The sequence below is a fragment of the Filicampus tigris genome, chromosome 1 (genome assembly GCF_054856515.1).
Source record: "Filicampus tigris isolate MCC_2025a chromosome 1, RoL_Ftig_1.0, whole genome shotgun sequence".
NCBI classification, from domain to species: Eukaryota; Metazoa; Chordata; class Actinopteri; order Syngnathiformes; family Syngnathidae; genus Filicampus; species Filicampus tigris.
In genome coordinates, this window is record NC_141217.1 from 14,996,406 (window position 1) to 15,019,458 (window position 23,053).

Consider the following 23,053-nt stretch of genomic DNA (forward strand, 5'->3'; position numbering starts at 1 on the left):
AACATGCAAATACAAATACAAACAAAAATAATAATAATAATAATAATAATAAGGCACGGTGGTCGACTGGTTAGTAGTACGTCCGCCTTACATTTCAGAGATCGAGGCTCCGGCCTCCCTGTGTGGAGTTTGCATGTTCTCCCCGTGCCTGCGTGGGTTATCTCCGGGTACTCCGGTTTCCTCCCACATTCCAAAAACATGCATGGTAAATTGATTGGACACTCTAAATTGCCCCTAGGTGTGATTGTGAGTGCGGATGTTTGTCTCTGTGTGCCCTGCGATTGGCTGGCAACCAATTGAGGGTGTCCCCCGCCTACTGCCCGAAGACAGCTGGGATAGGCTCCGGCACGCCCCGCGACCCTTGTGAGGATAAGCGGTATCGATAATGAATGGGTGGATAATAATAATAATGAAACTGGATCATGTCATGGATTCTCTGTCTAGTTCATACATTACTGCATTTTATAGTAATCCCAACATAATACTGTATGGACATCTGACATGAGCTTGACTTGTATTTAAAGTCCAATGTTGGGAACTAATCAATGTTTAAATTAATAGACCACCTGGATTGCACTGGCTGCACATTTTTTTTTATTTTTTAACCATGAACGTTTGTTCCTACGGGATGAACAATAAAAACACGTCTTTGTATAAAATTCATCTTTCCTGCCCCATTGTAGTCATGCAAATGCTTGTCTCTCGCATTCTGCCCCTCCGACAGAAAAGCCTGGTGTTTGGGACGGAAATTCCTCCCAAAATGATGGCACCATGAATGAACTTGTATTGCCAAATCGGGGTTAATGTGGTGGTATTTGATCAAATGGAAGCGCCACTATAAACGTAGATTCGGGAAATTCTAAAGAATGGTGGGGGAAAAAAAGATCTAACTTGGAAATGTGGGAAACGGAAGAAAGGCTGTATATTTAAATGGATGGAGAATTTACTTCTTATCAGGAGCTATCATTATTCCACTTCATTGCCACCTTTCTCATTTTCTCACCTTTCGCTGAATTATTAGTCAGCAACGCACAATGGGAGTCCATGGCAAGTCCTCTCTCTTCATCTCACTTTCTATCCAATTTCCCTCTGCGTATATTAGCAAAATTCTCATCTGTCAGGCCTAGCATGCACACTCGCAGCTGTCCTCAAAAATGCCTCTCTCTTTTGTCTGGTTCCTCACTGTCTCTCTCTCTCTCTCTCTCTAAACCACCGCTCCCATCTCTGTTGTTTCCTTTTTTTTTTTTGTAAAGTATATGCGGCACTCCAGAGATTCAATTTCCGTGCAGGCGCTCAGCCCTGTCCGTCATTGTGGTTTTATCTCCCAGTGTCTGTGTCAATTCCCCCTCTTTATCGCTTGCTACCACCTGCTGAGAGGCAAGGGGTGCACCTGTAAATATGTGGGTTCTTTGAAAGTGTTTTGGTGAAACTGTTTGATTTAATTAAGTCTTACATTAATGGTTTTGATTTGAAAAGGGGGTGATGGTATGTCAAATTACTACTTGTCAATGTGCATTTGTGAGAGTGGGAGGAGGGGTTACGATACCGGTACGCTGTATTTTGTATTAATTCTTACATTAGTTGACTGCATTTTGGACAGGGTTTTCCTTGTATTTCATTTCTAAATCCACCAAGGTAATCACTGCTCGTGTGTTTCCCAGATAGCAAAATTGGTGTAGCCCGGTGATGGGTCACACAACCCACCTGCACTTGGCCCACATCCCTCAACGAATGACGGTCCTTTAGTGGTCCACATCTGGTATCCACATGTGGGCCACACAAGGCCCATATTATCAACTAAATCATACAGTATAACCTTAGCTGCCCCCACTATGTTACCTAGGTAACTGTACAAGTATTTATTTTAAAAAGGGTATTTATTTCATCCATCCAACCATTATCCTAACCGCTTATCCTCACAAGGGTCGCGGGCTCTCAGCTGTCATCGGGCAGTAGGCAGAGTACACCCAAACTGGTTGCCAGCCAATCGGGCATTTATTTATTTATTTATTTATTTAAAATGCTTTATTCAAGAACACAGTTCAACATATGTGGGGGAGGTATATGGGTCAAGCGCAGGTGGGTTTTGCTATTTATTTTGCTATCTGCTATCCGCGGACGTCAGCCGACCTTTAACGTAACAAACATGGCACCTCGTAATGGTGTAATAAAATAATACTGTGCGTAAAAAAATAAAATGAAACTGCATTGAATTGTGAGAGAAGACTGGCTATACATATATTGCCCGGAGTTCCAAATTGATTTATGGGCCAGGTAGTTCACTCAACAACTAGCCCCCATCTTGTTCGCCAGAGTCAAGACAGTGCCTCCTTTGCCGGTTCTGGGCCATGTTCGGTTCACATGCCGTATGCCTGACTGAATACCACCTGTGCCAGCTTCATGCTCACTGGCCCAAATGCCTTTCCTATGTGGGTTGTTCCCGTTATGGGCGTCTGTAAGACGTAAAAGCAAATATATATAAACAAATCTCATAGTTCTCACCCTAACGTCCACCACATTTGCATATACAACAAAAATGAATTGTCCATATTTCCATGCAAACACGTGCTAAGAAGGAACAAGAGACTTCTGTGTGTTATCTGCGTTAAAATGGAGCTGTTGCAACACTCTTTGAAGTAGAGCCATTCACTATGCACTTCAAAAGCCTTCACATGTTAGCACTGTTTCTCCTTTAATGGCACATTTTCTTCAGTCAGTCCTTACCTGTTCGTATCTTTTCACCTGTGGCAGTCGCTCCTCTGTAGTCTTCAACCTGATTGCCAGTGGTGAGCATGGAATGCATGGCAAGATGTGAAAAATAAAAGCACACACGACCTCAAAAGCAATTTCTTTTTCCATAAAGTTACATTTCCAATGATTGCAGCAGGCACCAAGAATATTTAATATATATTTTAAAATGATTGTATCATCTCTTGCAGGGTAGTATTTGAATAAAGTTGTATTTTTGTAACTGTACTGTATTTAGAATTGGATTTGGACCAAACTCCAGGCAACTGCTAAGTTTTTGCCTCAACAAACACCAAGGCTGCATTCCACATTCCTCTGACAGGCCCAAAAGGTCCTTAAGACCCTCAAAATATTGACCGGCATATGTCAAATAAAAACAAATGATATAAAATGCAACCCACCATTGCCACCATTACAATGACATCAATTGTTGTGAGCGATTTTCTTTTTCCCCCTAGATGAATGTGATTTTCACAAAGAATCACAGGCAGATGCAATCAGGATGGATGGAAAAGATGCATGGAAGAAAAAAAAAAAACCTTTGCCAAAATAATACTGTAATATTTGAAGTAAAGGCGCATGATGAAAAGCAGGACTTGCCGTTTCCTTATCATGTCGGCTTTGTTTCTGTCTCACTGCTTTTGTCCACTTGGCTCTGTGCCAGTGCCAATGAGCCAAGCACAGAAAGCAAGGTGTCACGGGGCACTTTTCTGTTTTGTTGAGGCTGCAACTCTCTCAGTGTGTCGCTGGCAATCGTAATTGCTGTCCCCAGTCCTATTGAGCAGCTGACGTGAGCTGACCCCGGTGCAGCTCAGCCCATGTAACTCAAGCCAAACATCAAAGTCATGACTCAAGAAGGCCGAGCCTGATCCCGGTAGTTTGCTTTTATTTGTGTTGCAGAAGTCCGTCCATGTCTTCAAAACAATCAGCCAATCAAGTTGACGGCTGAAACGGGGGTCTCATTTGAATTTCCAAAGTGTGTACAATCAAAGTCCTTTGTCAGTTAAATTGTAATCGCAGGTTGTCAAATAATGAAAGGCACGAAATGAGTGCGACACGTCAGAGGAATTTACTCAGTTTTGGGATAAGGGTGTGATGAAAATTATCCAAGAGAAGAGAAAGTGTGTTTCATTGAAAGGGAAATAATTGCTTCAGGTTACAGAATTGTAAAGTAAGTACTGTGCAATAATTATCAACACCAAGGATGGTTCTGTTTTCATTATGGTTTGATAGCAGGGATAGGCTCCTACAAAACACATTTCCATGAACCCTGGTTGGGTGGTGTGGTTCATAGATGACATTTTTATGACGATCCAGAAAACGGTAATTGGGTTTGATCTACACTGCTCCTTCAGGATAGATTCAAGATGATAAACACGTTTCAATGTCAACCGTGCATCGAACAAACTGTGTTGCAAAAATGTGCTGTGTGCAAAAATGTGTTGACTTGTACATGCCCGTGTGCCTGTGTGTTGTGTGTGTGTGAAGCTTGAGCTTTCACTAAATAGCTTGATAATAGTTCTTCTTCTCACATTTGCACTGTGTCAGGATTACAATTGAAAAAGAACCCAAGCAATGTACAGTATGTTACGTACGTGTGGACATGCGACACACAATTCTGTCCTTCCACTACAAATCAGCACATACTTAAAATGCGTTTGGGTTGATTGAAAAAAATATGTTTGGGTTGATTTTCCCCTTTAAAGATAAACACATCCAAAGTGCTCATCCTTATGGTGGCAATGAAATTCACAGGAGTGAAGCTTACTTAGAGTAGGCCTACCTGCCGCTCATCTATTTTCTCCAAACGCCCTTCTTCTTTCCGAGTTATTCCAACTCCTCAATGTTGCGGCTTCCTGCATTGTACATTTTATAGCATGTATCACATGTGCTGCTTCTTTCTCATGCCCCATGCATTTTCTGCCAATGGATATATTGACCAGTTTTAGTACATCTTGGAGCAACAAAAGACAAAAGATGAAGTCGATATTTTGGAAAAAAAAAAAAACAATGATACAGTGTTTGACACTTTCAATGTTGAAATTCCATCTATTCTATCAAACAAACTGCAGGATTTTATGAAGTCAAACACACATGCAGACATGCACAGTCAAAACTGGTTGCATACTTCAACACACACACAAGCGCACACCCACACAGTGACATTTGCAAAAATGGCTGCAGAACAGAGAATTATTGAAAAGGCTAATATCTTAAAAGGGGAAACACAATAAGACATGCTCACTCCATCAGCCACTCATACCTCAAAAACCTGGTATAAAGTGCTTTTATTGACATCGACTTCACAGGTGGTGCCTGACATTTTGCTGGGAGTGTTAAGTTAAGTGTTCAGACCTTTAGAGAAAGTGACTTTCTTATTCCGTTCTCATCCTCCCCTCGCTCCACTGTCCTGATCTTTCTTTCACAGTCGTAGTTGGGTACAGAAGCTGCCGCTACCTACTTACGCACAAGTGTTAATGTGTGGTTTTAGAGTTTAAAATTGAAGAGGAGGATAGTTGTCAGAAGCACAGCGGAATGAATGTAGAAATGAACGAATATCTCTGTAGCACCAAGTGCAGAATAATATGCCGCAATATTCTATGGCCAGGTGGGTTGCTGTGGTTCAAAGAAATGATTGGCCAGAATTCACTTAGCATGCTAGCATCCCAAATCAACCAGCAGGCTAAAGCGTATCACAGCGAAAAACATGGCACAGGTGAAGATAGGCAATTGCAGTGGTTTTACCAATGAAGTCATTTGAATGGAAATGAAATGAAAGGACATCACTCCAACTCAGGCGCCAGAGCCAGCTGTGGAACATGGACAGCCAGGGCCGTGTGCGTGCGTGTGCGCGTGCGTGTGTGTGTGTAATTCCTCAGTCACCCATAAGTAGACATTAGCAGCTCGAAGCTAGCGTGAGAGTCAACGTAGAGAGGACATGTGTAAAACTGCACCCAGTGATGATTGAGTTTGTTTTTATGGTGTGCACTGACTCTGACTTTGCCATTACCTCTGCTGCCAAACCATTTAGGAAAATAGCCTCTTTTCACAAGATGGCCAAATGCCTGCCAGCTTTGCGTTTGTCCTGAGAGCTTTTAGTATTGATCGAGCACTAACAGCTGCGAAGATTTGTAAAGCGACTTTTTGCACATTGTTAAGATGTCATTAAATGATAACCCAAATGGCAAAGGGAGATGAAGGCGGAAAAGTACCTGCTAACAGTACGCTACCAGCCCCAGTTGTCCACTGGTTGTAGATAAAATAGGACATATTGCCTTGAGTGGTATCTGATGCACAATGTTAGTGGGGGTCGAGGTATTATTTATTATTGTTTATTTTCTCAACATCGCTGACTTTGCTGTGCCACATGCTCTGTATAATTTTCTATTTTTTACCAACTCTTAAAAAAAAAAAAAAACTTTCTGGAATCCTGCATCTGCTTATACAACGACAATCACGGCTAGTTTAGTCGTATTTAGTCTCACTTGTTGCAAGTACACAAAATCTGCATTTTTTTTTTTTTTTTACTTTCTGGACCAATTCTATTCTGGTTTCACACTCGCTTGTCTTCTGTACTTCCCAGAGACTTGTCGTGGCGGCAGAGGAAGCCCACCTACAGCACGAGGAGGATCCAGACCTGCAGGTGAACATGCATGCGTCCTGAAGTCAAAACGCAGTCATTAGCAACATCATTTGTTCCGGTAAACTCATCACAGCCCAAATCATATTTTGGTAGTGTGAAAGAACTCCATAAACACAACGGTAAACGCTCCTGCAGGCTTTACCTTTTTAAAATCCTTGCTCCTCTACATCTCTTTCTAATCCCATTTTGGAGTAAATGTTTCAGCTTGCATCTGTCATCCTATCAGGTATTCACAGTTCCCCAGAAGTAACCATGCCGACAGATGCACATACTGTACTTACTTCAAAAAAGACTTCATGAAATAAAATCTAAAGTTAAATGTATCATATGTCTTTATGATTTTGCATCCGTGCGTTTTGTGAGGGCTTGCGATGAATATTATCAGCGGATTGAGAGTGAAGCATAACCATTCTTGTGTCGGACGCGATTTGTTGATGATGAGCAATTTCTATAAAAAAAGAACAGCATAAAACCCATTATGCAAGTGCTTCGGACCGAAGTGTTGCAAATACTTGGCGAGTAGAGGTTTTCAAGCATCACATTCTTATCAGAATTAAGTAACACAACAATCTCTGCTGCATCAACGTGGCTATTTATTTATACATTTTTGTGCACCATTGCATAATTGCCACTTTTTTTTAACATAGGCACAGAAAAGGTAAGAGACTGTACAATCCTTTCCCAGGGAATGTCTTACATACCGGTACCTTTCACAACACGTTGAAGGGTTTAATCCATATTCGAAAAAAAGGTCTTTCCATCTTCAATTTTGAAGCTATTTGCATTTAAAGCGGAAGTCAACCCAAACATATATATTTTCAAGAATATGTCCTATGCAGGCCCACTAGTTGAAACACAGCATTCTGATAAATATTGCGTTTGCGGAATATGAGTTAAGCAACAAAATTCACATCTTTGTAGCCATCTCTGGGGGTAGCTATTTTCTCACTTCTGTCGACTGAAAATGACATCACACACCCTCAGATAATGACCAATCATAGCTCAGCTTCAGAAAACAGGTGAGCCGTGATTGGTAGTTTCCTGAGCCCAGAGCATTTGTGATGTCATTTTCATTTGACAGAAGTGACAAAATGGCCGCCCCCTGAGATGGCCAAAAACAGGTGGATTTTGCTGCTTAACTCAGATTTCATATGAATCAATTGCCTTGTTTCAACTAGTGGGCTTGAATAGAACATATTATTCAAAAAATATGTTTGGGTTGACTTCCACTTTAAGAAACACAGTGTAACCTCAGACAATAAACACCAGGCATCGCTGCCGCTCGTACAAATACCACCCGAATCTGCTGCTTTTTTTGTAAGCCACGCGTGGGAGAAAACTCATCAATTTTCTCACGGGAGAATTAATGAACTAGAATGTTATTTGCTGATAAAATGTTCATCAATAATGAATTAATAATAGATTTACATCTGTCATATCTCCTCTCAAAAACTAACCAAACCACTTCCTCTGCTCTCACTGTTGTGCCCTAAATCCATTTGAGCAGCTTTAATTTTTAGAGTGCAATCTTGCTTTATATGTGCGTGTACTGTATGTGCGAGAGCCAGCGGGAGCAAGACAAAATAGCAATCGGTGTGTGTGGTTGTATGCTCGCGTCATGTTTTTTTTAGTTGACTTGGTGCACATCTCAGCCGGGAGTTTCGAGAGGTAGTAGGAGACGCAGCAGGAAGTTGAGATTGAAATGGGAATGTGATGCAAAGCCGACTTAGGAGGAATTGCGACTCAACTACTTTTTGAGGCCGAGAAAGTGCTTGTTCGCTGTTACAGTGAATTTGTGTTCATGCTGTCAGCTATCAAAGGTATCAGAGTGAAGGCCTTGGTATTTTCTGCTCATGATATGGTCCATTCCTTCAAACTACCTGTTTGTTGTTAGTTATGTTAGTTGTGTCCTGACTTTTTATCATTTGTGTTCACTCTGTCATAAAGATTTATTGGCAATTTGTTCTTAAAAGTATATCTTTTAAATTCTAACTTTGCTATGGTGGACAACGAGAATCATCTATGAATTCCCTCAACAATATGTAGTATACACTGTATGAGGTACCGTATCTCTGTTACCTCTCTATTAGCAAAATAAGGCAACCAAAGTATAGAGGCACCTCTTATAGTTTAATGCACTTTTTTAAACAGGACTGAAAATGATGACCTCAACAAGGTTGTATCATGATGATTTAGGTCAATCAAAGCATTGAAATGTTCTTTTCCGTACAAACTGTAAAGATCAGAAACGTCATTTGATTGTGAAAAATGATTCAGAGAGGCAACTATACACATAGCTCATATGTCTCGCTTATATCTCACAGATTTTATTTATATTCTATCCAGTCGTTAATATGAAATCGTTTTACACCCACCCCAAATTGGTATCAGTGTTATATATGGGGCTGTATTTTCGTAGACAGCGCATGTGCGTTCAAACACTGGTGCGTCTCGATTTTCTTGCAGGTGCAAGATTGATTTAACGTGTTTGGGAATTTGGCAGCTGTCGCTGCGCCATGCTGACGAACCGAGAGCGTTTACATTTCCTTGTCGCCGGCGCAACTGATTGTCGGTTGTCCCACACGGACGCAGGATCGGGGGTGGAAGCCGATCTCCAAGAGCAACTTTACATCATCCGCAAGTGGAGATATTTCAGTTCCTTATAAACATACTTTGCACGTGTTGATCTCCTGCATGGACTCCAGTGAGTCCATTTATGCTTCCGCTACTGATGGACAAATGAAGCGTCATGAAGCGCTCGTGATCATTTTTGATTCCTCTAGATGGCACTCTTGGGTTAAAGATAGATTGAAATTTGCAGAATTTCCATCTCACTAGCCTTTATCTTTAAACCAGGAGCACTATCTGGACGAGTAAAAAATATCACAAGTGCTTCATGAAGCTTCATTTTCCCATCACTAGCTCCACCATGTAGACTGCACGCATCTCCTGTGCTGAATTTAAAGGTAATGAGAGGAGTCACTTCCAATGGCGGGGAAGTAAGTCGATTGTCTTCTCTCCCACAATGGCGCAAGTGCTGGTTTCTAACTGCTTGCGTTTATGAAAATACCAACTAAAGAAAAGTCCACCCATGCACACAGTAAGACCGATCTTTGCACAAGACTTGCGCTGTGCATTAAAATAGGGCCCATGGTGTTACAATGTAACACTGAGAAGAAGGCATACCCCCGGAAGGTCCAGTCATTCTGATTTAAAACCAGCGGCGGAATTTAGACTATGATCAAAAGCAAATCAATGCATTCCACCATCATACTAACGCAACATATTGATATTCTTCAGTTTGACTGTCTTTGTTGTTGTGGGTCATCCTCTGCAGCGCTGAGTCCAGTTTGGATTGTTTGATTCAACTGGATAGACTCGATATTCTGATATGATACAAGTCAACAGTTTTACTGCCACGGAATGTAAATTGAATGGTAGTTCCCCCAGTTTTCCGATCAGTTGAGAACCTAAGCTGCTAAACCTTGTGAATATGAATTTTTGCTGTGTTTCCACAACACCTGCAAAGGTTTGAATATATGTGTGCTTGTGTCACACAGCTCTGATGGTGGTAATTCTGATATCGCTTTTTATTGCAGACCACGGAAAATAATACACGGTAATTATCACCAGCTGAGTTAAAAATACCCATCCACCCTGTAGGGTGAAACCTCCTCCATCACTATTCAGGGTGTATTTGTGTGTTTTTTTGGCTATTGAATACATATTTGGCTGGCAGGGGTTTGCTTGGAATTTCCTTATCTATCCATTCCAGAGCTCTTCTGCTTCCAAGAGAAATTGGCACGGTAATCTGCTCCGATTTCCCTCCCTCGCTCTTTTACCCGCAATGCTCATGCACTGTAAATAGGAAAGCATCGAGCAGTCTCCCATGCTCCGTGCAGCCAATGAAGACCCTCCATGGAGGATGCAGACAACAACCAACCAATTGCAAAGCCTAATACTGCTCCCGGAAAATGTAGTCCCGCTTGGAGATGGGGAGAAAAACTCGTGTTTTGGTTCTTCCGTGATCATATCGAGGGTATTTTCAAAGGAATGCACGGAAGAGGCCTCGTGCTTGTAGATTTGCCAGTTTGTTTGTCTTTATCAAAGCATATTTAACTTGTGCTGCTGCCTGTATAATCAGTTCATCATCTGCTTCACTGACCTGTCTAGGCGCACACAATTTCTATGAAAATGATTACAAAATAACTAAAGACATTTAAAAGCAAATAAAAGAAATAAAAGTAGCTTACTTACTCAAAGAATGGACAGTGCAAGAGAAAGATTTTGGAAAAAATGATTTTAAAAATGTACTTCTATGTTTGATTAAAGTACATCATTTCATACCATGTCCACATCAATACTGTGTATGGACAAGTGTTGGTGGTTACCTAGCCTAATATTCCACATTCCACATTCCCAATGCAGTTCCTCTTCATAGAATAGTGTTGTCGAGAGAGCATCTGGAGAGGTAATTATCCAGTAATTAAGTTCATTACTAATTTCCTGTGGACAGAACATGGGCTGCTGAAAGATGGTGATGATGAGTAATAATGACATTTACCTAAGTGCAACAAGATCTGTTTGTTAATGTTCCTAATCTCAGTGTCACAGTGTGTTATGATGTCTTATCCCTATAAATATTCTACCTTTGTTGTGCACACTTTGGACTTTGGGAGTTCTAAGATGTATATGTTATTCAACTTTTGTAACCCCTAGACGCTCAGAAAAAAAGGGGGTTGTTGTAAGGGGTTCACATTTTTGTGAAGTACCTGCCCTGTAGGATTCGCAATTGAGCCTGGTCTCGATGCCCCGTAGGATTCGCAATTGAGCCTGGTCTCGACAGTACCCTTTGCCTGTGAACATTTTGCCTACGAATGGTCCAAATCAGAACTGTTCCAACTTGAGGGTACTACCCCAGTTACAAGCCATTGGACCCTTAAAAAAGGCATCTTTTTTTTCTGACAGTGTACACTATTGATACATAGACACCAGCAGCTTGGTGTTCACATATTACTAGATCCATCTTGGACCTACCCATCACGCAATGGAAACGTCTTCACCCAGTCTTGGAAATACAAAAAAATAGTCTAGCAGAGACCCCATCGTTGATGCAGTAGAATTGTTTTAGCGTATATTATAAACACTACTTTTCCACTTTAGAATACAAAACTTGGCTTCCCCTCAGGTTATTTCTTACACTGTTGTGTTTACCCCCAAATTACCTGTATCCATGCCCCCAGTTGTTTTCCAGTCATACTTCCACACCCTGGGAGTGATGAAAGTTGAAAGTGAACACCAGAGGGTTGAGGCGTAACGGTCCTTTCTGGTGCCCTATCTCTTTCCTCCTTGTGGCTGTGACTCAATTTTATGCTTTTTCTGTGTGTGTGTGTGTGTGTGTGAATCCAACAGCAAATAGTTGTATGTTTATATAAAGTGTGTGTGCATGAAATTCGGGCATTTATTAGATGAATATGTAACTTTTGTCTAACTTTAGAATTCACCTTTTCTGCTTGCAAAAGTAGACCTATCCACATTCTATGACACATTTTGAAAAGGGCTGTTTGCCTCTATTTTTTCCACTTTGCTAAAATACTAAACAAAGCTAAATAATGCTGTCGCGAGGACAAATATTACAGCAAGGTTTGGGTGCAAGGTTTGGGTGCAAGATTATGGCTTCCACTAGATTAGAATAAAATCGATGGCCTTCAGAACGGTGACCGTAAGCATGGATCCAATGCACAGCACAAGAAATGGTTGAGGAGGATAGATGGAAATAATATAAAATTATATGAAAATTTATCATATGACAGGTGCGAGAAGCTTCTAAATAAGAACATTGGAACGCATTCATTTTTGTAACTACTAGATTTAATAAGAAAATGCATGTCTTAAATGTTTGTCTTAAATTAGTTTAGAAATCGTACGTATAATGTTCTGGTACAAATTCAGCTCATTTCAATTAATTTCTGAAAAATATTGAACAAATGTGAAAGCTGATCTTCTAAACAGGTACAATGCGAGTTAAGTACATGCAATGTGATTTATCTAACCTGAGAAAAATTGTGATGATGAATTTTGGGCCTCCGAAAGGCAGTTGCGAACCGGCACACACAGCTTTGCCAGCGCAGCGCAGCCAAATGAGAGGTGACAGGGAGGACTTTTCTACTTGTGTTAACAGTTTTGACATTCCAGAAATAAAAATCACCGCTACGTATGGTCTACAGTATCTAGCAATGCAATTTTTGAGCTTCTGAATGCTCTTAAGGGCTGACTTGGAAGCCGGACACAAGAAGGAGTCATGCATAGGTATATGACACCTATGACAAAACTACTTTCAGCTCTTTGTTTACTTGCACCTACAGTCCTGTGACACTTGATCCCGCCGTCTCCCAGAGCAGATTTTTCGGGGCGTGCTGCCAGAAGGCACACACTTTTATGTGTATGTTGGCTTCCACTGAATGATCGGAGCATGTCTTTTCTAGAACTCTTTGTCTTCCTCTCACGCTTGCAATTTATCACTTGAAACCTCATTTCACGCTTGCGCTTCTCTCCCCAGTTTCCAGTGATAAAATCCATCAGGGCTACCTAAAATGCAAAAGCCTCTTTTAAAATATGGTGGTCTCCTCCACTTTTACACCTGTTGCCAATAGTGTCTGCAGTGTTTTAGAGTAAGCGAAGAAGCAATTTACCGGCCGCTGTTTGTTTAGCAAATCAAGCCCTCGGTGATGAACTAGCTTGCATTTTATGACATTGCAGCCTCACAGATTCCTTTCATTTCCTAATCCCACTACTTCGCAGATTGATTTATCTGATTTTTTTTTTACAGTCTACACAATGAAAAGAACAATCAAATACTTGAATAAGTATCAATATGGCAAATTGCTTTGAAAATATTAATGAAATCTACACATTTCACACCATCAGAAGAAGGAAGGAAAGGGGAAAAAAAGCTAGAACTGACATAACATTCCATAAAACTTGCATATGTAATGTAGGAGTATGACTACCTCTGTTTTTGAAGCAGGGGACTAAGATATGCTCCACTCTTTACTTGCTCTCATACCCCTCTTCATCCTCTCGCACCCCTCCTCATCCTCTCGTCTTCTCTCTAGCCCACACTGCGTGGGTGCTGATGGTGCGAATGTGGTCTTTCGGCATAAAGATCAGGTTGTTAACACCATGATCAGGGACTGCATTAGTGGCACTGGGCACTCCTTTACTGACTGTACTATTGCAATTGCGTAATTGACTTTACACAGACACCTACCCATGGACACGCACCCGCACAGATGCAAACACACATCTACACGCCCACACTCACTCCAAAACTGCTGAAACTCTCAGGCTAATGGGTGCATTTTTAATCAAAATTGAAGCCCACATGCTGTGAATTTAAATAAGTCTATTAACAGCGTCATTAACCATTGTTTGGTTGTATTTCTTTCATCTCACTCTACACACTCCATACAATACTTTATACTGATAGTTTACAATTAAATTTATTCGGAGTTATCTTATCTCACCAGGACGCACTGGATTATTATTAATTACATTTTCAGTTATATGCTCACATTATGCGTTCATCACCGTCTTTATTTTGAGATTTGCACACAACCACTAGGAAGAGACAGCCCACAGAGATAGTAAGTTAACTCATTAACTGCCATTGACGTATTTATTTGTCTTTTCACAGTCCAGCTTTTCAATCCCAGGAACTTGAAAAATGTCTGGCAGTGAATGAGTTAAGGTAATGAAACATGAAATGAGGACTGTGTTGAGGCAATTTCCGAGTAGAAATATAGGTGGGAAAAAACTGAAAATGTGACAAAACCCGAGGCTGAACGCAATTCTTGAATTCTGAGATGAGACAAAGGGTGAAGCGGTCGCCGGTTGATGAGGACTGAAGACAATGAACACCGAGGTTTAGGCAGGTGGATCTTATACACATGCATCGAAAAATGTATTTCTGTATCAAAAATGAAATAGATTAACAGCATTTTGTATATGTGTATTTTGGATGAACCCATTTATTTTGTCCATATTTAAAATAGCATTTTTGTCATACCTCTGTTTAGAAAGTGTGTGGTCCTATGTAGCCCCTCAGTAGCACTGATGAAAAATAGTGCCCCAATCCAGAATTTAAGTGGTCCATCCCTGTTCTAAATTATGGAGCAAGCGTGGTAACCACTATTGCACTTTTCTGACCAACTCTAACTAATCCTTGATATGTTAACGTGTTGATGTTTTATTTTATTATGAAACAATTGTCCTTTTCCCACTATCCTGAGCGTTCTAATCTGTGTGTTATGCTCTCCCCTCAGGCCTCAGCCATGGGTGGTATTTTAGCTTCTGGGATGCGGGGAGCCATGTGTGCTATATTTATCTCGCGCCATCATTTATTAATAGTCTTTCCAGTATACGCAGCACTAAAAATACAGCAAAGCCGGGGCACCGCATGCAGCATGTTGATAGGAAAGGAGTGTGCGGGCGAAATGGGGGAATTGCTAACTCAGCTTTTTATCACACTAACATCATGCATGTCTGGGATGATTCAGAGATTCAGGTTACATCAGCACCTGTAATACTCTCTGACTCAGTACTTTCATGACCAAGACCAAGTGTATTTATTTGTGTACGAATTCCTTACGGTACGCCACTTTTTTGTGCCTCTCTTGTCCCCAGTATGAATACTTCAATGCAGTGCTGATCAATGAAGTGGATGAGGAGGGGAACAATGTCGAGTTGGGAGGAGAGTTCATCCTCCAACCTAATGATCACTTTAACAACCTGTCAGTCAACCTTAGCCTGAGCGTGGTCCAGGTGCCCACTAACATGTACAACAAGGGTATGTTCACTGCCTGGTTTTGCGATAATTCGCTGCAAACTCTGACACAGACACGTATTTTCTTGACTTTTTCAACATGACAAAAACTTGATTGTGCATTTCTGCTTCAGAGGGAATAATTGTATAATGTATACTGAATAATTCATATATGAAAATGATGAAGTTTGCTTTCTACACACCGTGGCTGCATTTGTATTTATGAAATGTAGCACTTTCGATTATTCAGTCACACGCTGTATTTGAATTAATTGCGAAAAAGTCAAACACTCGTCTAATTCACCGTTCACACACTCAGACCAATGAAGTCGGTCCTTTGAACGGTGCTTAGTGGACAGACTACATGTCGCGGGGGCTTAAGTCAGCTACCCGAGGCAGAATTATATGGGAGTGTGTAAAAGGGAAGAAAGTAGGTTAAGTCAAACTGATTGAAGGGCCAAGAAACACTTTAATTATTGCTAGGTGATGGGAGGAACAAAATCAAATGAGAGTGACAGGAGGAGATTGAATGAAATGGAAAGGAAGTGAATGGAAATTCAATGAGACTGGCAGGCTAATGCACGGAGAGGAAGGGTAATCTTGATTTGATTCCCTGGCAAATGAATAGAATGGAATGGGCCACGCACGGACCGAGAGGGAAAGAGCTTGGAGAGTTTTTAAATCCTCGGGCTTTGTTCACTGGTAGTGAGAATGCGGATCTATTTGCTGGGACTGCAGGGAGCTTTTTTGGTGGGCAACAACTCGCCCTACAGAGAAAAAAAAAAGCACTGAGAGGCTTGGATTAGAGGAAAGAATGATTCTTAGAACATTTTCATTCAAGCACTTGTGCTTTGAAGTCGGGGTTGCGTGTCTCCAAGACCCAGACCACTTTTGGTTATGGACTCTGCACTTGGCTATGATGCTGTGACAGAAAATAAACTGCAAAGTCATTTTGCTTCAGTATAACATTGCAAACAATATATACCAAACAATATTACAAAACACTGTATTGTTTTTTGTTGTTGTTGTGACTCTTGTTTATGTATTGAATATCAAACTGTTTGGGACTCGGCATTGTGCGGATTAGTTTTGCGAATTGTTATACAAACTCAAACTGCAAAATGCGGCCAGTATTGTTGTGCAAATGGTTCACATCCAAATATCTCTCCCCTCCAATCCACGGAGGTGGGTTGGTGTTGCATATCAAGCTTGCTTCCAAAAGACTAATTCATTCATGGCTTATTGGCATGAGTGATGACAGCACAACAATGGCGCCAGCATCGGAGATGATGAGGAACGTCTTACCTGCTTTTCTGTCTCCATTTGGTGTCTGCACTGCTTTTCTCCGTCTCGTCATCCATACGGAATTTTTTTCCTTAATGGCAGGCTTTTGTGTACACTATATAACTTTGTACGGTAAAAATCCAAGCATTTTACTAACAGGAGTGACCCAGTAAAGTACTTTAATTTTTATGTTTTTTAAATGCGACAGACCAGCAAACAAAATTTTGAATCCATACACTTTTGTTGAACTACTCTCAGGCTGCCCCATACATGATTCTAGCTAGTGATGGACAAGTGAAGCTTCATGAAGCACTTTGATCATTTTTGACTACTCTAGATGGCAATCTTGGTTTAAAGATACAGTGGAAATTTAATACATTTCCATTGCACTAAGCTTTATCATTATCTTACTCCACCATCTGGAGGAGTAAAACAATTCACAAGTGATTCATGAAGCTTCATTTTTCCATCACTAGTTCTAGCACCTTGTGTACATGTGCTGTACAAATGATTTGCCAATACATGTTAAACACCAGAGTGAGCTTTGTACAGCGGTTTGACTTAAAGCACAAAAACACTACATACTAAAGTCAGCACTAGTCTTGTTTTTTCTTTTTTCTTTTTTACTGACATGTTACTATTTTGTACTTCTGCCCCCACCCTCCGCACTCCCACCATAAATCATTAGATTCTGCCATCGTTAATGGAGTGTATTGGTCGGAAGCCTTGAACAAAGTGTTTGTGGATAACTTTGAGAGAGACCCATCACTCATATGGCAATACTTTGGCAGTGCCAAAGGCTTTTTCAGACAGTACCCGGGTAAGTCCTGTTTGTTTTGTTCTCTCTTTGCTGGATGGTATTTCTGTGTGTTTTGTCTGCATCTTGAAATGAAATGTCACTGATGGTGTGTGTGACTGTTCAGTTACTGTCAGCCTGACATTGGAGTGAACATGAATGGAAGTAGCGCAATTAAATAGATATGAATATAATTAATATTTGATTGCTTGTGCTTTTTAGACTAAACAGGACAACAACAAAAAAGGCTTTCGTTTTTTTTTTGTTTGCTGGGTGATCTTAGCGAGGAAGTCAACTCAAGCATATTGTTTTCAAGAATTTGTTCAATGCAGGCCCACTAGTTGAAATCTGATTAATATTGTGTTTATGGAATATAGCAAAATCCACCCGTTTTTAGCCATCTCAGGGGACGGCCATTTTGTAAATTCAGGTAACGACCAACCACGGCTCACCTGTTTTCTGAAGCTGAACCATGTTTGGTCGTTGTCTGAGCCCTGAGCAAATGTGATGTCATTTTCAGTCGATAGAAATGACAAAATGGCCGCCCCGTGGGATGGCTAAAAATGGGTGGATTTCGCTGCTTAACTCATATTCCACATACACAATATTTATCAGAATGCCTTGTTTCAACTAATGGGCCTGCATAGAACAAATTCTTGAAAACAATATGCGTGAGTTGACTTCCTCGTTAAGATCACCCAGCAAACAAAAAATAAAAACGAAAGCCTTTTTTGTTGTTGTCCTGTTTAGTCTAAAAAAAATGTTTGGGTTGTTTCTCTTTAAGCAATAGAACCTGGAAACTGGGGAAATGTCATAGCTGTTGTTGCTGTCATTACTCTTATAATCCATGTAATTCACTTATTTCCACTATCCAAGGGATTAAATGGAAACCAGATGAACACGGGGTCATTGCGTTTGACTGCCGTAATAGGAAGTGGTACATCCAGGCTGCTACCTCCCCAAAAGATGTGGTGATTCTTGTTGATGTCAGCGGAAGCATGAAAGGTCTCAGGCTGACCATCGCGAGGCAAACTGTCTCCTCCATATTGGACACTCTCGGAGATGATGACTTCTTCAACATCATTGCTGTAAGTTCACACAGCTATGGTATAAAAAATTATATACATTACTTTGAAACTCACTCGGTTTTGGATTCAGATGCACGAGCCCTGATTCACTCTTGCTACGATAAGGAGAAATGCTGGAACAAATCAGCTTTCTCCCTTGTCACGCTCTCAGTCAATTAGCATCCTGCTAAATGAAGATTTGAAGCGCAAAAAAGACAGTTGTTGATTGGATCCCGCCTCAGGCACCCAAGTCATTGTTACTGTGTGTGTGTGTGTCACCACGCACACGTCTGTGTCTGATGCTGTTTCACATCAAAATGTAGCCTGTCACATTGCCAGCCCACATTCTGTCTCGCCACAGAACAAAGTTGTCATTATCATTTCATAACCTAATCATGTTATTTAGAAAATTCTTTTAGAAAAGTCATGAATGATTGGGAAAATATGGTTCCCAATCCATTTGGCTCATTGACTCATTATTGTTGCACTCATAATTACACAATAAAAAACTTTTGAAGCCTTAAAAACATTATTTGGATAGCACAGATTCATTGCTTTGTTTCGTTCCAAAATAATCCTATTTTCTTATGTGGCTATTTTATGCATAAATTAATTGGGGAGTGGTGGGAGTGGGGAGTGTTAGTGCTACATCTCTTGTCTTTCATGCACTTTTATGTTTTTAATTATCGCTCCGTGGCAGGCGTTTCAGTTCATGGATAGTCTGAGTGTGCAGCACATTGCATGTCTTAACATTAGGCGTTGCGTAACCACTGAATTAAACTAGTGTGTTGTACATTTTGGGAAAATGAATGATAACTTACTGATTTCATTTGTATTGTTTCAGTACAATGAGGAATTGCATTATGTGGAGCCATGCCTGAATGGAACATTGGTCCAAGCTGACGTCGCCAACAAAGATGTGAGGCCTCTCTCAGTCTCCTATTATTTCCATCCGTCAAAAGACTGACACTTCTACGAAAATTAAAAAGTTGTCAAATTAATTTGTTTCTTGAAGCTAATTACGTGTTAAGCCATACACTCATCAGGTTAATGGTTTTATTCCATTGAAAGAGCTGGATCTTATAACAACTTTCACTTTCTTTTTGAACTTTTACATGCCTTTTCACCATTTAGTGTTACTTTTTCGTTGTCCTAAATGGTGTACAAACAATTTACAGCGTTTTAGTTGTGACATTTTTGCGCTGTAAATACCTGTTGTTGTTGTGCATTACGGGACGCGGGACCATATATATGACCATATACATATACATGCTGCCAGTTTTTAAACATCTCCGTTGTCTCCTTTTATTTGTACTTTTCGCCATTTTAACCTTTGTGTCATGCTAAACGCATTTTGCAGTATTTCAATATTTTACTGGTGATATTTTATCACCGTTCCACCGTTTGCTCATGCAACCATTATATTGTACATACAGTATATAAGCTTTTATTAAACAGTGTTCAAATACTCTATTATTATAATTACCTGAGAGCTGGGTGTAACGCCAATTATTGTGCGCACAAACTAGCACATCCTCCCACGGGCACACTGCTGTGATATGGATTGATTGTCCCACTGTGTTGGGACATTTATTGGAATCTCAGCTCACAAACATAAAGAGCAAGTTCTTCCCTGCTGTCGCACTCAAATGCAGCAGGCAATATTTGCTGTGCTCTGGGGTCTAACCATTTTGAACTGATTAACCTTTTTTTCCATGCTAAAGGAAAGGTTGTGCTTTTTGCCATTCCCAGTCATGTGGGCGATGCTGGAGGTTGTTTTGATGCAATTACTGTATATGCTAGTGATGTGTGTGGTCAGTGCGTGTTTGTGTGCACCCAAGCTTAAATGAGCAGACACTGATAGAGACTTAATACAGCTTTGGCCTCCCACTGAGTGTGGAGAACCTTCTCTCCTCCCAGTGGAGCCAAAGACCCCAGGCGATAAATCAAGACGGAGTGGAAAGTGAAGGTAGGGAGAAATAATAATTGAGGATGGTTACTGTGTGGGTTGAATGTTGATACAGCTGTCCAAAAAGTCCAAATGTGTTAAAAATTGATTCCCTATTTGGTTGGGTAAATTAAAGATTGCCCTTTTCTATAATATGAAACCAAACTCAAAACTGAAACCCGAAAAGAAAAATGTCTTTTTACGTGGATTTATGTGAAATGTGTGTCAACCCTTTAACAACCAGTACAAAAGGTTATTGGTCGGTTAAAAAAAAAACAAAAAAAAACTTTAAAATAAATGGTTTGAGTTATCATCTGTTGGCTGAATAAAGATCAGCAGATAGTTAAAGGATTAGTTTATTCACTTAAAATGAGCTCAATTCCTATCACATAGCATTAGCTGCATATTCCAGGCCTGTCTCTTGAAAGCTGGATGTTGCCTTATTATATTTCTTGAAAATTTCTAAACATCATGGAAATGCAATGTGGAGTAAACAGTTTTGACTGGGCTATGTCGTTTGAACTTACTGCAAAGTCGAATGTCTGGGTACAATGTAGGCCAAATGGTAAAAAGCTCTCATTTTTTTCACATAATGACACGGGGCATTGTATGGAAGTATGGAACTGTCAAACAACTGATGGCTATCTTCATTACCTTTAACTTATGACGCTAACGATTTAATGATGCAGAAAACAACATTCGATATTAGCATTTCTACATGTTTACTTACACAATGTTCACTGTTGGTGAGCTTCATCCTGTCCACCTGTGAAATGGCTGTAGTTCACAATTGCGCATGCGTACGTAAATACCCCGTAGCATTATGGGGAGAAAAAAAAATCTGTTTTTAGCATTTACCCTACATATGACCAATGATAAATACTTTGCAGTACGTTGGAACAACAGTTCCAAGCTTCCATAAAACATAACATGGGGATTGTCTATTTAACTTTAATATGTGACAAAATGTTTGTTTACACACGTCTCAACATTTGCCAACCCAGAGAAGCAAAACCCAATTTTCAAATAATTTCCTTTCCCTCTACTATATTCTTCCAGCATTTCCGGGAGCACCTTGACAAGCTATTTGCTCAAGGCATCGGAATGTTAGACAACGCGTTGAGTGAGGCCTTCAGTCTTCTCGGTGAGGTAAGCAGTAGGCTACGCCAATGCGTTATCACTTCAGACATGCACTTACATCGGGGGTCTCAAACTCGCGGCACAGGGGCCATTTGCCTGCAGGATGGTATTTTGCAGCCCCCTACTTGACATCAGTGTTAGTGCGCCCCCCACTTTTTTTTTTTGCCATGTCTTTGCCCTGGGCGATTTGTGTTTTAAATAAATAAATAAATAAATAAATAAATAAATAAATAAATAAAAGTTTAAATCACTTATGGCCTACCATTGCTCAGGCTCCTGACAGCTTTCAGTGAAACGTAATTCTGAAGTGACACCAAATGGAAGGAAAAGATTTCCTGTCACCCAGTCCCAATCATGTTTTTTTCAAAACCCGCCATGAAGTTGGCCACGAGAACAGGCAATTTCAAGAAAAACAGGAGATGGAATGTTGTTTTTGTTGAGCACATCTTGGGGCACCTCGAAATGTCTCAAATGCACAGAAAACGTTTCGGTGCTCAAGAAATCAGCCGTCATTACTCAACTCGACATGGTGAGGAGAATGCAAAGTAGGAAAGATGACCAGGTCACCGATTATGTGCACGTTCTGAAGAACCAATAATGTTCCCAACTCTTCCCGCATAAATTGAAATTGAGCCCCCTGACTGTGATGCTGTAACATCGTCGCTGCACTGCTGTCTGTCGAACAGGATCATGAGAAAGCATGTGAGCTGAAGCAGGCAAAAAGGGGAGCTTGACCGATATGTTGGGGTGCTGAAAAATAATTTAAAAATATATTTAAAATTCAAATATATAACAAAAAAGCTGGAGGAGCTTAACTGGGGCTATACGGAGTTGTTTCATCATTCGAAAGTACTCAGACTTACCGAAATAGAATTCTCAATTTTCAGCAGGCAGTTCAACAAGTAACACAGAAGCGAAGTTACTCATTGAATGCAATCATCTTATCTCAGTGTTATACAACAGATCCTCAGTCACTGGAAAAGGTATGCTAATAATAATATCCGTTTGAGTTTGATTAGTTAATGAAATCTGATTAAACATGCGTTGCCTTCTGCAAAGGGAATCATATTCAGTGTAGCATTTCGCATTGTCGATTTTCAATGAGTTTGCGTTATGGCGCACTGGTGTGCTGTTTCTGGTATCATCGGGTTACTGTGCCCTCCTTTTCTCACTCGCTTTGTCTTTGCAGTTCAACGAGACCGGTAGAGGCAGTGAGTGTAGCCAAGCAATTATGTTGGTTACAGATGGAGCGGTGGATACATACGATGCCATCTTTGCCAAGTTCAACTGGCCGGACAGGAAGGTAGCGTATTATAATATGCACACAACACATTATTATTGTCAGTATTATGCTGAAGGGCAATTTAAGACTGACGTCACCAACAGCAGACGAATAGGTTTTGCATTTTAAAATGTTCTTTGAAACATTCTTTTCATAGATATATGTAATACTTTGCTTTTTTTAGATTGCTCATTGGCACTCAACATAGCATAAAAATAATAAGTAAAGAGAGATTGTTAAACTCTTATGGGCATTTAAAGAGGAAATCATCCCAAACATATTTTTTTCAAGAATATTTTCCCAGCAGGCCCACTAGTTGAA

At 40.4% G+C, this 23,053-nt stretch overlaps 1 protein-coding gene across 3 annotated transcripts in view; it reads left to right on the plus strand.

Annotated features, from left to right (window-relative positions):
* LOC147152963 (voltage-dependent calcium channel subunit alpha-2/delta-3-like) overlaps window positions 1–23,053 on the plus strand; it is a 117,034-nt gene that overhangs the window by 19,902 nt on the left and 74,079 nt on the right. For all 3 annotated transcript variants that reach the window (XM_086052215.1, XM_086052289.1, XM_086052373.1), the window contains exons 4-10: window positions 6,332–6,391; window positions 15,077–15,239; window positions 17,188–17,319; window positions 18,172–18,383; window positions 19,207–19,281; window positions 21,370–21,459; window positions 22,640–22,753. In XM_086052215.1, the coding sequence (XP_085908341.1) occupies window positions 6,332–6,391; window positions 15,077–15,239; window positions 17,188–17,319; window positions 18,172–18,383; window positions 19,207–19,281; window positions 21,370–21,459; window positions 22,640–22,753 (846 nt within the window). The remainder of the gene's footprint in view (window positions 1–6,331; window positions 6,392–15,076; window positions 15,240–17,187; window positions 17,320–18,171; window positions 18,384–19,206; window positions 19,282–21,369; window positions 21,460–22,639; window positions 22,754–23,053) is intronic.